The sequence below is a fragment of the Musa acuminata genome, chromosome BXJ3-6 (assembly GCF_036884655.1).
Source record: "Musa acuminata AAA Group cultivar baxijiao chromosome BXJ3-6, Cavendish_Baxijiao_AAA, whole genome shotgun sequence".
In the NCBI taxonomy this organism is placed as follows: Eukaryota; Viridiplantae; Streptophyta; class Magnoliopsida; order Zingiberales; family Musaceae; genus Musa; species Musa acuminata.
In genome coordinates, this window is record NC_088354.1 from 14472921 (window position 1) to 14488119 (window position 15199).

At 34.6% G+C, this 15199-nt stretch overlaps 1 protein-coding gene across 1 annotated transcript in view; it reads right to left on the reverse strand.

Annotated features, from left to right (window-relative positions):
• The window catches only part of LOC135641156 (vacuolar sorting protein 18-like), a 29593-nt gene that overhangs the window by 12358 nt on the left and 2036 nt on the right, over positions 1-15199 (reverse strand). The window contains exons 6-12 of the mRNA XM_065156254.1: positions 13214-13315; positions 12833-12977; positions 10714-10854; positions 10514-10633; positions 10306-10362; positions 6937-6996; positions 3053-3160 (exon numbers count right to left, since the gene is read on the reverse strand). Of these exons, the coding sequence (XP_065012326.1) occupies positions 3053-3160; positions 6937-6996; positions 10306-10362; positions 10514-10633; positions 10714-10854; positions 12833-12977; positions 13214-13315 (733 nt within the window). The remainder of the gene's footprint in view (positions 1-3052; positions 3161-6936; positions 6997-10305; positions 10363-10513; positions 10634-10713; positions 10855-12832; positions 12978-13213; positions 13316-15199) is intronic.

Genomic DNA, 15199 nt, shown 5'->3' on the forward strand with positions numbered 1-15199 from the left:
TCAAGATTCAAAGGCATGAGCTTAAGGGCCATATTTGATATCTCATTCGATTCATTAATAACAAAGGAGCAAGGAGTAATATATTAGCAAATCGATATCAAAATGCAAGGCAATGAGCTTAGGAGGAGAGTCATATTTGACATTTCGTTCAATTCAGTCGTATCAAAGGAACGTATAGCAACACATAAGAATGTCCTTTGGAATCATATCAAAGGAATATAGATGGTGAAGTGAGATCATAACATAAAACAATTTCACCCATTTCTGGGCGTCCACAAGTCTAGAGCTCATCATGGCTTCACAACATAACACAATCCCCTTTTTATTTCTAGCAAAGGGTCCACAATATTCAACAAACACCGGAGTACAAAAAGTATATTATAATCACGAAAGTAGAAATGTATCAGAAGCACATGTGAAACAACAAAAGCATACATATGCACATACAGAGCAATATCAAAGGTAACTTGAACATATGCACAATTCATTCAATTGTAACTAAAATCAGTGACTAAGAGATAAAAGAGTTTAATCAGCAACATGAGTCTCATTGAGAGAGGACTCTTAGCTTAATCAAATTCCAAAAGGTCGAAGCAAGAATTGGTAAACTTCAGAATCAATCTGTTCTGGCAAAATTTGTAAGGTACGTTGCACAAGATGTAGGCATTTGTGCTCCAATTTATTCAAGTACGACATTGTTAGAAAGATATACGAGTCTACCTTCAAATAAAGTTAATTTGTACAAATTGGAGTTATCGACAAAAAATTACAAGCAATTGAATCCAGATAGGTCAGAATCATCTTGTCATTGTTTATTAGAATTCAAGAGATCAATTGAAATAAACATTTGGATAGGCATCTGTACATCATATCATTTAAATAAGGTACTGCAAAAAAGATACAAGAGTCTAGTTTCCAACAAAAGAGATTTGACTTGATTCAAAGTTTTGTACAGAACATCATAATTTTTATCTCTGCTAGACAAAATTCAATAGATCAATTAAAAGAGATGTTTGGAGTTTGGACAGACATTTGTACTCCAAATCATTCAAGTAAGGTATTGTCAAAAAGATAATAAGAGTCTAGTTTCCAACAAAAGAGAATTTGCTTGATTTTGAGCTTTTTACAGAATATTATAGTTGAAATAAGGCAAATACGTCAAAATTATTAAAAGTTTCCAGCATTGCAGGTTTACAACTCAATTAATGTTGATGCTATCAGAAAGAGGCAAAGCTTTACAAATTATGCATAAACAAGAAGGAATCAGAGATAAGAATTACTATAGGATAGGATAGAACACTTGCCTTAATAAAAGCTAATTCCTAAAGATATTAAACTACTCCAAAATCTTCAGGCCAAGGCAAGAAGACTTCGCTTCTTCTCCTTCAATTTTTCATTCTCTTCACCAATACAAGGTAGATGGCAGCAAGCTCTAATTTGGTAACCATTTCTCACTTTTTTCTCTAATTACAAGTGTTTAGATGATACAAAAGATTGTAATATGGCAAGCATGCAACAAAGAAGCTTAGATGTCAACAATATAGCAAGCATGGGTGACACTCTCCTTTATTTAGCTAGTGACATATGTACTCCACTTCCTCTATTTTCTCTTTTTTTATATATTTTTCTCCTCCACTAACATAATATGAAAACTTTCACAAATCACATCCAAATTCTATGATTCACAATTAGGTTCCTTGCATTAATCTTCCAATATAAAATTGCTTGATGCAAAATTTTATTAAATAAATTTTCATATTAAAATAATTAAAAAAATCATCATATTATAAACAATATGATTGAACATGTTCGATACCAATTCAAAAATGAAGGATATTACATAGTCGACACCAAATAGTTGGGACTTACAGCTTTATTGTTGTTGATGTTGCCAACTAATCAAAGTCTAAAATATCAGAATTGGTATTGAACAATCAATGAGATTAGCATCAAGATCAACCAATTAAAAATCCTGATCATTTTTCATTTATTTTTTATTTTGAATAAATTTTATTAGTTTAAGGGTCTTTTACAAATGTAATAAGTTGCCACATAGCAACAAATTCTATAATTTACATTAGTTAAGACTTAAGAGTATCATCCTTAGCAAAGATTGCCTTTTCGAGTATAAAACCCATTTCGACACTTTATCAGACCAGTATGTACTAGTCTGTATTAGTGTACCGACACATAGTATGCTTGTGATACCGGTGGTTTGGCAAGGAAGAAAAAGGGTTCGACAAGGAAGAAAAAAGAGGAAGAGGGAACGGTAGTGGAGGATTAGAGAAGGAAGGATGAAGAAGAAGAAGAAAGAAGAGGAAAAAGCAGCAATAGCGAACCTGGGAAGCAGCGACAGCGACAAGGCAACAACAGCATTGAAGCGGCAGCAATAGTGGCAAGGAAGCGTTGAAGCAGTAGTGGCAAAGCGGCGCTGGCGAGGCGACGACATCTTACTCAAGAAGAGGGCTCGCATTCAAGAGCCCTAATCTGTTTTTTTTTCTCAAACGTTGATTTAGATAGGGCCCCACCATTTTATTTATTTTTTTATTATTTTAATCGGACCAACCAAAACAGAGTGCTCCATGTATTGACCCATGCCCATACCGGTATGGGCAACCCATACCATACAGTTTGGAGCGATACAACAAACGTTGATCCTCAATATGTATGGCACACTGAAACGTGGCTCGAACTTTAGTTATGATAGTATAAATCAAAATGTTGACAGCTCAATGCCCAAACAGAGGATCAAAACCAAACGTACATCTTAAAAAACCAGAATGAGAAGCATAGTATCAACATAAAGAGAATGATAAGTTGTGATCTCATCTGATTACTTAACATAATTTGATATCTTATAAACTTGAACATCATAACAGAAATACTCATTTTCTTATATTGGTAGTTAACTTTGAAAATTAGAGAACAGGTTCAATAATACACTTTCATACAGCTAGAAAGAAAGGTTCAAGTATACTAAGAAAAATTCAGCAGGAGGAAGAAAGCACTAGCTACACTAAAGCTGAATAAGATGATACACAGAAGAACAGACCTTGTCTAAGTACAGCTCCACAGCCCACATGGAAATCATTGTGACTTGACACTTGTCATCCTTAGTCAGATTATCAAGCCTTCTTAGCAAGAATGTCCTTAGTGCATCCTGTGATCAAAGAACACTCGAGACTGAAAGATTGAGTGACATGGTCAAAATAGAAACAAATGTTTTTCAATAAAATTTATTCTTCCAACATGTAATACCATTATTGCATTACAAGTTAACACCTAGAACACTGTGCTCCTTCGAGACAGAATTTTTAAATATATGTAGAGATTAGAAAAAAAGAAGAAAAACATAATAGACAAGACTTACATGATTGAGCCCATAGAAGTCTTTGTCAAAGAACAAGAAGAACAAAACTTCATTAGCTAAAGTAAATATATAGTTGGAGTCAAGTATCATTCTCATGATAACCCGCATGAAGCTGCAACACTTTAAACTAAAGATGCGCCAATTTTCCAACCAAACTCATTCAAATGCTTATCCTGCTGAAACTGCCTCACACAATTTCTTTGACCCCCTATGAGCGAAAAGGAGAACCCGCAACTTCTCTAGCAAAGAAGAGAACTATATAACTTTCTTTCTATAGTAAACCTTCTTCTGAAAAAAGATTAAATAGCATGAAACCAAAAAAATTAAACATGGTGGATTAGTGACAAAGAACACTAAACGTGTTCTAGTACTCCTAACTTAATCATGTCTTTGCCCACAAATGACAGGGAACAGATTACAGGATTGCCTGTGGTCCATCATCAGCCACTGACATGATTCTATTTCCTCTCCCAACTTGTAATATCAATGCCAGCAAGTGATCTTACCTCTTTATTTTGACTGGAATATTTTCAGTAATTAGCCTATATGGACATGTACTAAAAGGCAACTGCACCAGCAAAAACATCTCACAGATGCATGGAAAACATCTATTTTGATGATGATGATAACCTATATTTTGGTGGTCTAATTTAAAGGTCTAGTTCTTTGTTGATTAGCAAGATTGAACTTTCTTTTCTAACTTCATGAGATTTCGGATGTACTTCATTAGCAATGAAAAAGCCAAATAAGGAAATACAAAATATTGTTGATCGCATAACTGTTTAGTATGGAACAGTAGCAGTGAATTACAATTTAAGAATCAGCACACTTATGAGGAATTAAATGGTGATGTACCAAATTTTTAATGACTAATAACTTTGTTTATAGAGTTCATATTGGCCTGGTTTTTGTCTTGTTTCATATACTTTGGGGTATTCTTCTCTCACTCTGACCATATTCTTTCCTCAAAACCTCTGAACCCTATAACTCATGCTTTCCCTAAGCACTAAACAATTGCTATATGCCATTCTATAAATCATCATTATCACAAGCCCACAAAGCAAGAGCCATTGTATTATTAGAAACATAGTTAAAAAAAGGGTAGCACCAGTGCATCCCAGAAGGCATTTACGGGTCTAACCAAAAATTTATTTTTTAATATCTCTAGCCTGTTGATGACAACCAAACTTGTCAACTGCTATTGACAGTCAACTACTGTTGACGGTCACCAGCAAGCCTTGTCACTGAGCCTCCTATCCACTCCTACATCTCCTCTCATCCCCCCTCTCCAACTCTTCTCTTCTCTCCCTCTCTCTCTTTGGTCCATACCAACTGGTACAATGGCATACAGTGTGTCAAGACATTGGTGCTCCACCTCTTCTCTTCTCTCCTCTTTCTCTTTCTCTTTGGTCTGTACCACCTGGTACAATGGCATACAATATGTCAATACATCGGTGTGTACCAGACTCGTACTAATCCACCCAGAGACCAGTATCAGTCCGAATCCTATACCAACAAGATATGGGGTTCTGAATCAACATTGGAAATACAATCATAAGCGGAACTTTTATCTTTTAGAAAAATCTGGAACATTTCCTAATTAATAACAGATATCAAGATCATAAATATGCAATTAGCAAAATAGTACCTTTTTGGATGACCACAAAATTAAAATAAGATCTTGTAATGACTAGAGATCCAAACTAAAAAGAGAGATGTATAGGAATTCTGCAGTTCGGTCAGTACAAATGGCCATACATGCAAAATAGCAATAACCTACTACAGCCTGCATTTTAAGATTTTCCAATAGATTTTATTGGAAATCTTTAGCTGCTAGACTGTAGAAATTAGTTAATGATGGATTTATGGCAAAATTACTTAATTCATGCATTGCACTATTCCAGAGCCAAAGAAAGATTAGCACCGCAAACATGGTCATTTTTAAAATTTTAAGGCTTTTCTGAAAGATTTGTTTAAACCATTTCTTTTCCATGTTCTTTGGTTTCTATCTACTTTTCTACTCTTATCAGTAACTATGTGCTAAGGTTTTGACTGTTGGACTGGTACCAATTTTAACATGTTGGACTAGTACAATAATGAAATACCAAACAGTACATTGACCTGTACCCATAGGTATCACTGGAAAAACAAAAAAGTGAGTACCAAGTAGGATTGCTTGGTTGGACTAGTAGACACTAGTTGTCAGTCCAAACCAAGGTTCGCCTTACCGGTCCGAACCAACATACCGGCTTACTAACAAAAACGAAAGACATGGATATACACAAATATTACATCGAACATTATTTGTATAGATTTGTCTACGACAATGTGTTGGCACAATAGGGCGTGCCAACAGCATAGGAAAATGACAAAAAATAACTCCAAAAATTTCTTAAAAATTTTATTAGAGTTTTTAAGTTGAAAATATATATAAATTCAGTATAAACTTAGCAAAAATAATTTAAATTATGAAAGAATAGTAGCATATATCTTTGATTAGAGAACATAATATAGGCTTAATTATCTCAAAAATCATCAAAAATGAAAAAAAAAACTTTGATTAGAGAGTTCTTATTCTAACTTTGGTGTTAATCCTCCATAATTAGCCTCCCAAGCTTGACCAATTCATAAATTATAGTTTCGTAGAGTTTAAGAGAGTACAAATGAGAGAATGAGATAAATATGTGAGTGAGAAAGTGAATAAGAGAATAAATGAGTTAGAGTGTGTGAAACGGGAGAGAATGAGGGGGTAAAAAGGGTTTAAAAACCCTTTCTACTAGTTCAAACGGTCAAATGGACCGTTTGAATCAAATCAATCCTGGCCCTTGATCAATGTTGGTCGAAATCCAATCGGTACAGGTCGATAACAGTCATATTTTGACCATGCCCATCGGTACAGACCCCGTATCGGGTGATACGATATCATATAACACAAACCACCTAATACAAGGTGGTCTGCATACCAGTCCCCTATCGGATCGGTATATACTGCCTATACCGAGTGGTAAATCACAGCACGAGAGACCTTGGTCCAAACAGTATTTTAAAACATAACTACAATAATGAAATACCAAGCAGTATATTGACCTATACTCATTGGTATCATTGAAAAACACAAAAAAGTAAGATACCATCTGGTAATGCTTGGTTGGATTGGTAGACACCAGTTGGTACAGATCAGTCTAAATAGTATTTTAAAACATGCTAGTATATTTATTTGTCCATTTGAACACGCTTGCAATAAATTAATCCCCTAATGATCAAACCAACTAATTATTTGTTAGCTTTGATTTTGGAGTGACTGCTGTTTGGTCTAAAAATTTTGGTCTGATTTATGGGTCTTCACAACACATTAGAAAGATAAATAAGTTTGGTGATATTATTCTTTATTTGTTCAACTTTAGAAAAATAGCATGGTGACATGATTCAGCCTTATACATAGCAAACTGTGCCAAACTAACTAGTAGATGTCAGAAACTTAATTTTGTCACATCTTGATTAAACTTTGGAATGTTATGTTGTTAATTTAACTTATTTCCACATCAATAATAAGACAACGTACTTACCAACTCATCTGCCATTACAAACTTCAAGCTGATTTCTTCAAATGACTTGATGTAGTTCACCTGCAAGAGGAAAAAAAAGCATTCTCATATTGTATGTACTTACTACAATGTATAATCATATGAAATGCACCTCTCACTTAACAATCTTATTTTAACATCTTAAATTTAGTCATCATCATGTCATTTTTCTTCTTGTTCTCAGGCAGGGTAACTAAAAGACACATCAAGGCTCATGATGACAATCATGTCCAACCCAAAAGAAAATTGTTGCAACTTGATCAAGAAACTACAGAAAGGAATGTTTTACACTAATGATAATACAATAAATGATATTTTCACAAACATTGGCAAATAATAAAACTATGAAAACTCACCTCCTCAAGATAATAAGAAAGAAATAAATTTACTTTTAAACTTCTCTCACAAAATAGATTCATCCAAAGTATAATATCCATAAAGAACAAAAGATTGTCACTTATGACACTTTTGATGCAGGCCTCCAAAACCAAAAACAAATGACATAGCATGCAATAACTTTGAAAATAATCATAAGAAGTAAAAAGTGAAAACAGAATCTCAAAATGTCATTGACTCTCAGTGAAGTAAACATCGCAAGCAATTAATGTGCCACAGTACAACTGATGTTAGAATGAGTTGCATTTGTTTAAATAAAGGGGCAACTCTTAGTCGATCAGCCTCGTGCACTGGCTATGCCTTTTTTTCTTAAATAAGTATATGGATATACCAACGGCCATAGCACAAAAATCATGCTGCTGCCAAATTATATCATGCAACCTATCATGGAAGTGCTAAAACATGATTAAATCAGTTTTTTACGGGTATTAGTTAATACAGGGACATACCAACTTACACGGCATAAAATCATGTCATGCCAAGAGAGCAGATGCATGCTCTCATTGCCATGAAGTTATCCTTGAGTAGTTATTGAACCAGTGCTGCCCTTTGCTTAAAGGTTTGGGATGTCCTAAGGGTTTAATGTTGGCTGCAGGATTAGATGTTTATCATGATTTAGCAGGAAACTGAGAAACAAAAGGTTTCCTTATTCATGCCAAAAAAGAAAGAATGTTATGCAATCACATACATATTCCTTTAGCATTTTAGTATCATGGTAGCAAGGTAGTTATCACGAGAGGCCCAAGCACTTCAAACTTTAAACTTTCTATCATTATTTTCACTATTTTATTATCAATGTGGTCGCAACTTAATTATTAAAATGTACCAAATCCAAATTAAATTTGTGAGAACACTGAAACAGTTGATTAAGTATTTTTATATCGAGTGACCAATACAGTTAAAAATAAAGGAACAAGATTGAAGACTTAAGCATTGCTTGATGCTTGAAGTTTTTCCTGTTTCAGATCTCTTTGTCATCAAGTACACTATTATACATGTGAACGTCACCCTTCAGTTTTCACCTTTTTCATCAAGAATCACCCTTTTTTCATATTATATTTGGGATAATGCTTAATATGAAAAGAAGGGTGAGTATATTTATGCTAACCTTTACCAATTTAGACCTCATTTATCTCTCTATGCATGAAATTTTTGCCTCTATCTCTCGTCTTCAAGGACCTTCCTGATCTCACAATGCAGCTGTAGTTATAAACCAACAAGGGACGAAAGGACATTATGGACCATCAAATATAGAACTGACCAAGGTTTCTGATCCTGGCAAGGACCTCAAAATTAGTGAATTTAATCCACTGGATTTAGATTTTGTTTTTTCTTAAACTCGTTAAGGCATATGATTGTGTCCGTTCAACATATTTGAGGTTATTAAGTTTTCCCTCAAGTACCTTTGTCATTTGGTACTTTTTCTGGATGCCCACAGTATAACAAACCATGCCAACATTTGGCATGATAATAACATACAATCGAACTGAAATTTAATTCTACGATCCAAGGAACTTGATTACAATATGTTCCTGATTGCTAACAAATTAAGCAAAAGAATAAGAAGCTTAAGATATCAGTGTCTCAAAGCATTTTTCTCTGAAATATGAGGAATCAGTTTTATCCTTCATAAGATAGAAAAAATGATTGCAGGCCATCCAAACATCAATGGATATGGTACCAAAATGGACCATCTCATTGGAGATGTACCAATTTCAGGAGTAAGATGCTTCAACCAAATTTCAATGTTTGAGCAAGTTGAGCAAAAACTGGGAACAAGATTCTAAGCTTTTATAGTCGCAACAAAATAGAGCATAAGATCTCCAATTTTACATAAAGATAGATTTGAGGAAGACGAAATCAAGTTCTCAACAAGTTAAGATTTGGATCAACCATGTTGGAAACATATTCACTTGATCTAATCATTATTATGTAGAGAGGGAATCTATAATTCCCTATCACCAAGGAGAAAATTTAAACCAACATTACCTTGATAAAGATAGCTACCAAAATTATTCTTTGAATTATCCATCTATAACTTCTCAACATTCATAACTCAGCAACTGATAAAAGGTTTTACTAATTGATAAAGATACATTGCAGGAATTGGAATCATGCAATTGAATTCAGTAACAAAGATAACAAAACCAAAGAGTTCAACCCCAAAAGATAATCATGTCAGTTCAGAACTATGAAATTGGAATTGCACACTTCTTCTAGGATCTCCATGTTTCTTTGCACCATATTTTAAGTAATAATGTCAGTAATGTGATAGGATGACCAAAAAGGAGTTATTTCTCTATCCTGAAATCCTAAATGATATATAACAAGATTTTTATCAGCTTCAGGGTAAACAATTCTAACTGGGTCATTAAAGTAGTTCATGGAAATCACTAAATGGTGTTTCAGAGAAAAAACTTGAAAAGGAAAAGTCACAAGCTTCAATTTATCTGATTCTTTATGTGTACCCTCAAATACTAATCATGATTCCCCTGCACCTCATTATTTCATAAAAGAGTCATGCCCTCACCCTTCACTCGGATTCAGATATTGGTATGTTTATCAACTAAAACAATGTTAATTTGTCAAAAATAAACTAAAATTCCAACAGATTCACATTTTGCTACATGGTTCCAATCTGCAACAAATATACTTCAAGAACCCATTCCAATATTTTGATCTTTATCAACTATTACTAAAAGTCATTGCCATAAGACTTAAACTAAAGCAGACTCAGTAAAACTATAATTTACATTCTTTCACGAGTGCTCACTACTTCACCCTGCTTGATCCTAGTAGAGACTTCCTCGATTAAAACATACTTAAAAAAAGGGCAGTTAGTAAAGTTAATCAACTTTTGCTCATCAATGTCTAACAATATGCCAGGTTTACTACTTTAAATTAGGTACCATTTCAGGTTAGAAGGAATAATAAATTATTGAAAACTAATCTCACCTTAGCATAGAAAGAAGCCGCTCTGTAGTAATCTCTGGTGGAAAAAGCAGCATCGGCCTGTAATAAATCTAACTCAATTACTTTTCACACAAAATCAATATAGCATTGAATGAAATAAGCATATGTGCAATCTCTCAGTGTCCAAGAATGAACAAGAGCTCCTGACAACATTACACAGTTGCAAGAGCCCATCAGGATAAGAAATGACCTGCACTAAATAAACTTGATCTCTCTGGATTGGATTTCGACAATAGGCTAAAGCAGTAGCATATTCCTTCATGTCTAGGTAGAATTGCCACATGTCACGGCTCTCATCTTGAACAGAAACCTTGTACAGTAGACATCAACAAAATTTTAAATAAAAGATCAGGGAGCTTAACCAAAGCACATATCCATGTAGGCTCTAACCTGGAATATAGAGTTCTCATCAAATGCATAGAATAATCCAGCCGTGGCATCACTGCACAACCCAATAATTCCTTTTGATGATTCTGGCGTATGATCAAATTTAAGGTCCTCTACTATTTGTTGGCTGACTCTGTTGACAACCTGCAAATGAAGGCAAGTTGTTTTCCTGAGTTATAAAGACAACTAGTCATCTCATCCTCTGTACTGCTTGTGACATAACCCAGTTTAAAATTACAGATAATTGTTTTGCTTAAGAATGACACTTGAGGGAGTCCCTGAACTAGAACAACAATCATTTGCAAAGTTCACTGGCAATCATGTCAAAGCCAACTGGCAGTGAGCTAAATAAATTCTTTATCTGATGTGGAATAAAACTTCCATTCAGAATGCTAATATCAACGGTTTTTTCAGGCAAAACAGCAAAGCTGAAAACGTTTTTTTAGGCAGTAAATTAAATACAAAAGATAAGATAAAATAAACACAGAGAGAGAGGGGGAGAAAGAAGCAGAAACAGCTTACAACAAACTCCAAGACAACTAAGAAGTGATGGAAGCCTTTGGCAAACCAAAGACCAGATGGCCTAATTTTTTACTGCAGCAAATTCTCTCACAGCTAAAGAACCAGAAAGTGATTCCTTAACTATATTAACCAGATGTTCAATAAAACCTTTGAGCCTGCAGTTTCTTTCTTTCCAGATATTAATTTTTGTTGTTATATTGACACTTGACAGAGCCTTTCAAAGTTCCAATATCAATTAAAAAAGAACCAACATGGTACATCCTTTGCCCAACCTAAATCAAAGTAACTCTGGGTTCTACTACACAGTTTTCAAACTGTGTAGAAAAACTGCTTTCAAACTCATTGTCAGCCTCATCATCGACCATTGCAGTGCCAGTTTCACCATAGTTGTGGTCGTCCTTGAAATTGGCAACTTTTTGATCCAATTTGATGCCAACCAAGGCCGACAGGTCAATGGCAGCCTTCACAACATCTAATCAGCCTCGCATTGGCTTGGAAGCATAATTGTAGACGAGGATAAGCTGATGAAGATCACAACTTGAAGTCCTAATAGCTGTAGCAATCGACTGGGTCAAAGAATCATATTTTAGACAACACAAAGAAGGAAATATGGATTATATTGATGCTTGGTCACCCGTTATGATTCAAAGAAAGGGCAACCAGCTGGGTAATTGTCAACGATTTGTTCCAAAGCAAGGGTCAGCTGACTAACATACCTGAGGAGGGATAGACAGCTTGAAGGATGAGGGATGCAAGAGCAATCAAGCAAGGATCATTCCAGAAAAGCAACACGATAGTAGGCCATATAGATATAAGCATAATAGGCCATGTAGATATAAGCATACAAGCCTCTAAGGCTATAACTTTTCACTCTCATTTTCTCCCTTACTAAATTCTCTCTCTGAGGTTACTAGATTCCCTTGTAGAAAGGTAGCACTCGAACTCAATAGAAGGCTACCCATCCTATCAAGAGGATTTGCTACATTCCCTTGTAGAAAGGTAGCACTCGAACTCAATATAAGGCTACCCATCCTATCAAGAGGATATATGAAATAGGTAGTCCCACTTCTCTCAAGATTTTAGTAGTTTCCTCCACTGGCCTTTTTATCTCATCATGCTAAGAAGAGGCTCTAACATTTTCAATTTTTTGTCCACATAAAAATAGCTAGTGCGGTTGCTGAACAATCTGATTTACATGTGCCTCAAATACAAATTAGCTGTATCATATTCATGATAAGTTATCTATTTATAAGTTGCCATTTTTTTGTGTGCATAATTCATTTCCTATTTACTCACTGAATGTTCATATATAATATAGCTTCTTTGTTGTATATTCATTATATCCTTCAGTTTATCTAGTTTCCTTCTGACAAATTTGCATCATATGTAATACCTTTCTCTATATATATCATCCTACAATTCACGCATAGGTCAAACAGCCATTGATTGGCTCTGTATCAGAAACATGAATCCTTATAAACCCACTCGAGTATAGTTTTCTTTTGCACCAACTATTGGAGGCTGTCAGATGAAATTAATTTAATAAAAGTTCTGAAGACACAAGAGTTGGTTGTATTGTAAACCTAAACGTGATCCATACCTTAACCTTGTTGCCAATCAGAACCAAAAAGTGGAACTCAGACACTGCAAAAGATCTTGGTTTATTGGCTTCGCCCACTTCACCCAATTTTGAATAGTCCAAAAGACCCTTGTTTTCAACAAAGTTCTCATCTCCATTGGTTGAGCTTCAGAAAACAGGAACTCCATAAGTCAAGCACAGGTAAAATCTTCAACCATCAACAGATTAAGATTCGAAAAATGTTGAATAAATAGAATACAACATATAATGCCCCTTTTTATCCTTTTGATAGGCAAGTTTACTAAGTTAATAAGCACTATTAATGCGTGCTTCAAAGGCAAATTAAAATTTAGCAAGAGATATAGTTATCCTTAAGAGGAAGATGAAAACAGAAAACCATACCTGTGTTGTGCACCAAAATTTAAATCACCATGATAAATTCCAGCCCCAGAGAGCCAGGCAAAATGTTGGGCCCTCCGCTGCTTAATAAAAAAGTGTAGCTCACTGCAGATAATTACCATAATAGTGATGTTTGACCAACAATTTTATATAAAAAATGACAATTTAATACATATTGCATGAGAAATTAAGAAAGAGCTCTCCAAATAAACAATAAGGGGATCACATAAGATTAATGATGTAAAAATGTAAGACAACATATACCAATTAGTAACAGCAAAGATCAAGTGAAAAGTAACACTGCACAAAGAGATTTGATACTAATATTTTGATGAATTTTATGCAGAATGAATGATCACCTCATGAGTCAATTGCTTTCCACTGTAATTAATGACTCTATTAGCTTACTAAGGTTGACTCTAATGTTTATTCAAAACCAAACCATTAGCTTAAGACCACAAATTCTCAAAGTATATCTGCTTGACTAAACAGTTAAGCCAAAGCAGTTTCCTAAGTGTAAACAATTTAGAATGATTTACTAAACATTTAAGTCCACCATTGGTGAAAGGAATAACTAGTATTGAGAAGAATTAACACACCTGAAATGAACACATTGGCAACTATTCCAGCAGAAACTAAAACCACACTATCATTTTGTTCTATTGACAAAAACCATAGAAGGCTCTGAATATTTTGTCAAATTTCAGAGAGTATATGGATGGATGACGAAAATTATGGAGGCTTCAAAATTGATCACCTAGCACATCTGTGTATTCTGGACATTGTGTTATCCAAGCTGATTGGAATCTTCGGATATGATTTCATCTGACCAGAGTCATTTTGAGTGGCACTGATACAATTAGTATACTTGCAACTTGGGCAGCAACTCATTTCATAAAAGGAATTGGAAACATCTTATACGATTGTTGCTGGTTGTCACAATGCTAAAATAAGGTTATTGCTGGAGAATATTCTCAAGCCCTTACCTAAATTTGGTGAATTTGTACTTCTTATAGCGGAATAATTGGGGACCTCGTACATTTTATCCTAAGTCATATTGGCGTCAGTCATTGAAGTCTAAATTACAACAATATAACAACCCAGAACATCCTATAAAAACAAATTAAGACTGCCCGAATGAATTTGACTAAACAAGCCAACATATATTAACCAACTTCAAAGATCATGAATGAATGTCAGAACATGGTAAACTGATGGTACACCGAAATATTAACCCTTTATAGGTTTCAATATAAAACTATAAATCGAAATTAGAAAATATATGTTACCATAAGTAACGCATATAAATGATGAAACCATTTTAGTGTAGAGTGATACAAGAGATACGTTTCAGAGGTTTGGTTCCCAATATAAACCAAGATTACCAACTATCATCCAGATGCACCTAGGGCATCAGCATTTCCTGTCACCAATTGAAGATCTCAAAGAGATATCTAAATCCACCTCAACACTGGAAAATATTTATGTTGAGTGTCATAAATATCATCAGACTGTACAGGATGTCATTGGGGGATCTAGGTACAAGTACAACAACGAAAAAAGTCCCTAAAGAAAAGAGTAATAATAAAAAAAGATTTTGATATTTGTCTATGCAAATAGGTGTGCATTACAATAATGATGTGGAGAAAAAGTGGTCTATTGACCACACAGTTTCATCTAGGTAATAACAAGAATGTGTTTGTCCCCGAAGACAACAATAAGAATCCAGAAAAAAATTTGACATTTGTCTATGTAAACAGGTGAGCATTACAATAAAGTGGAGGAGAAAAGGAGGTGAATTGACCACACAGACCACATCTGTTGAGTCTAAATTGCCACTGGATCTAGAACACCAGCCTCAATTGGTTAGCAAACAATATGCCAAAGACTCCATGATGTTTAGTGATACCTCTCATAGATTCAAGGTACCATATTTTGTTCCATGCCCTTCTGATGGACTTGTCCAGAGATACAAGATTTGAAAGAACT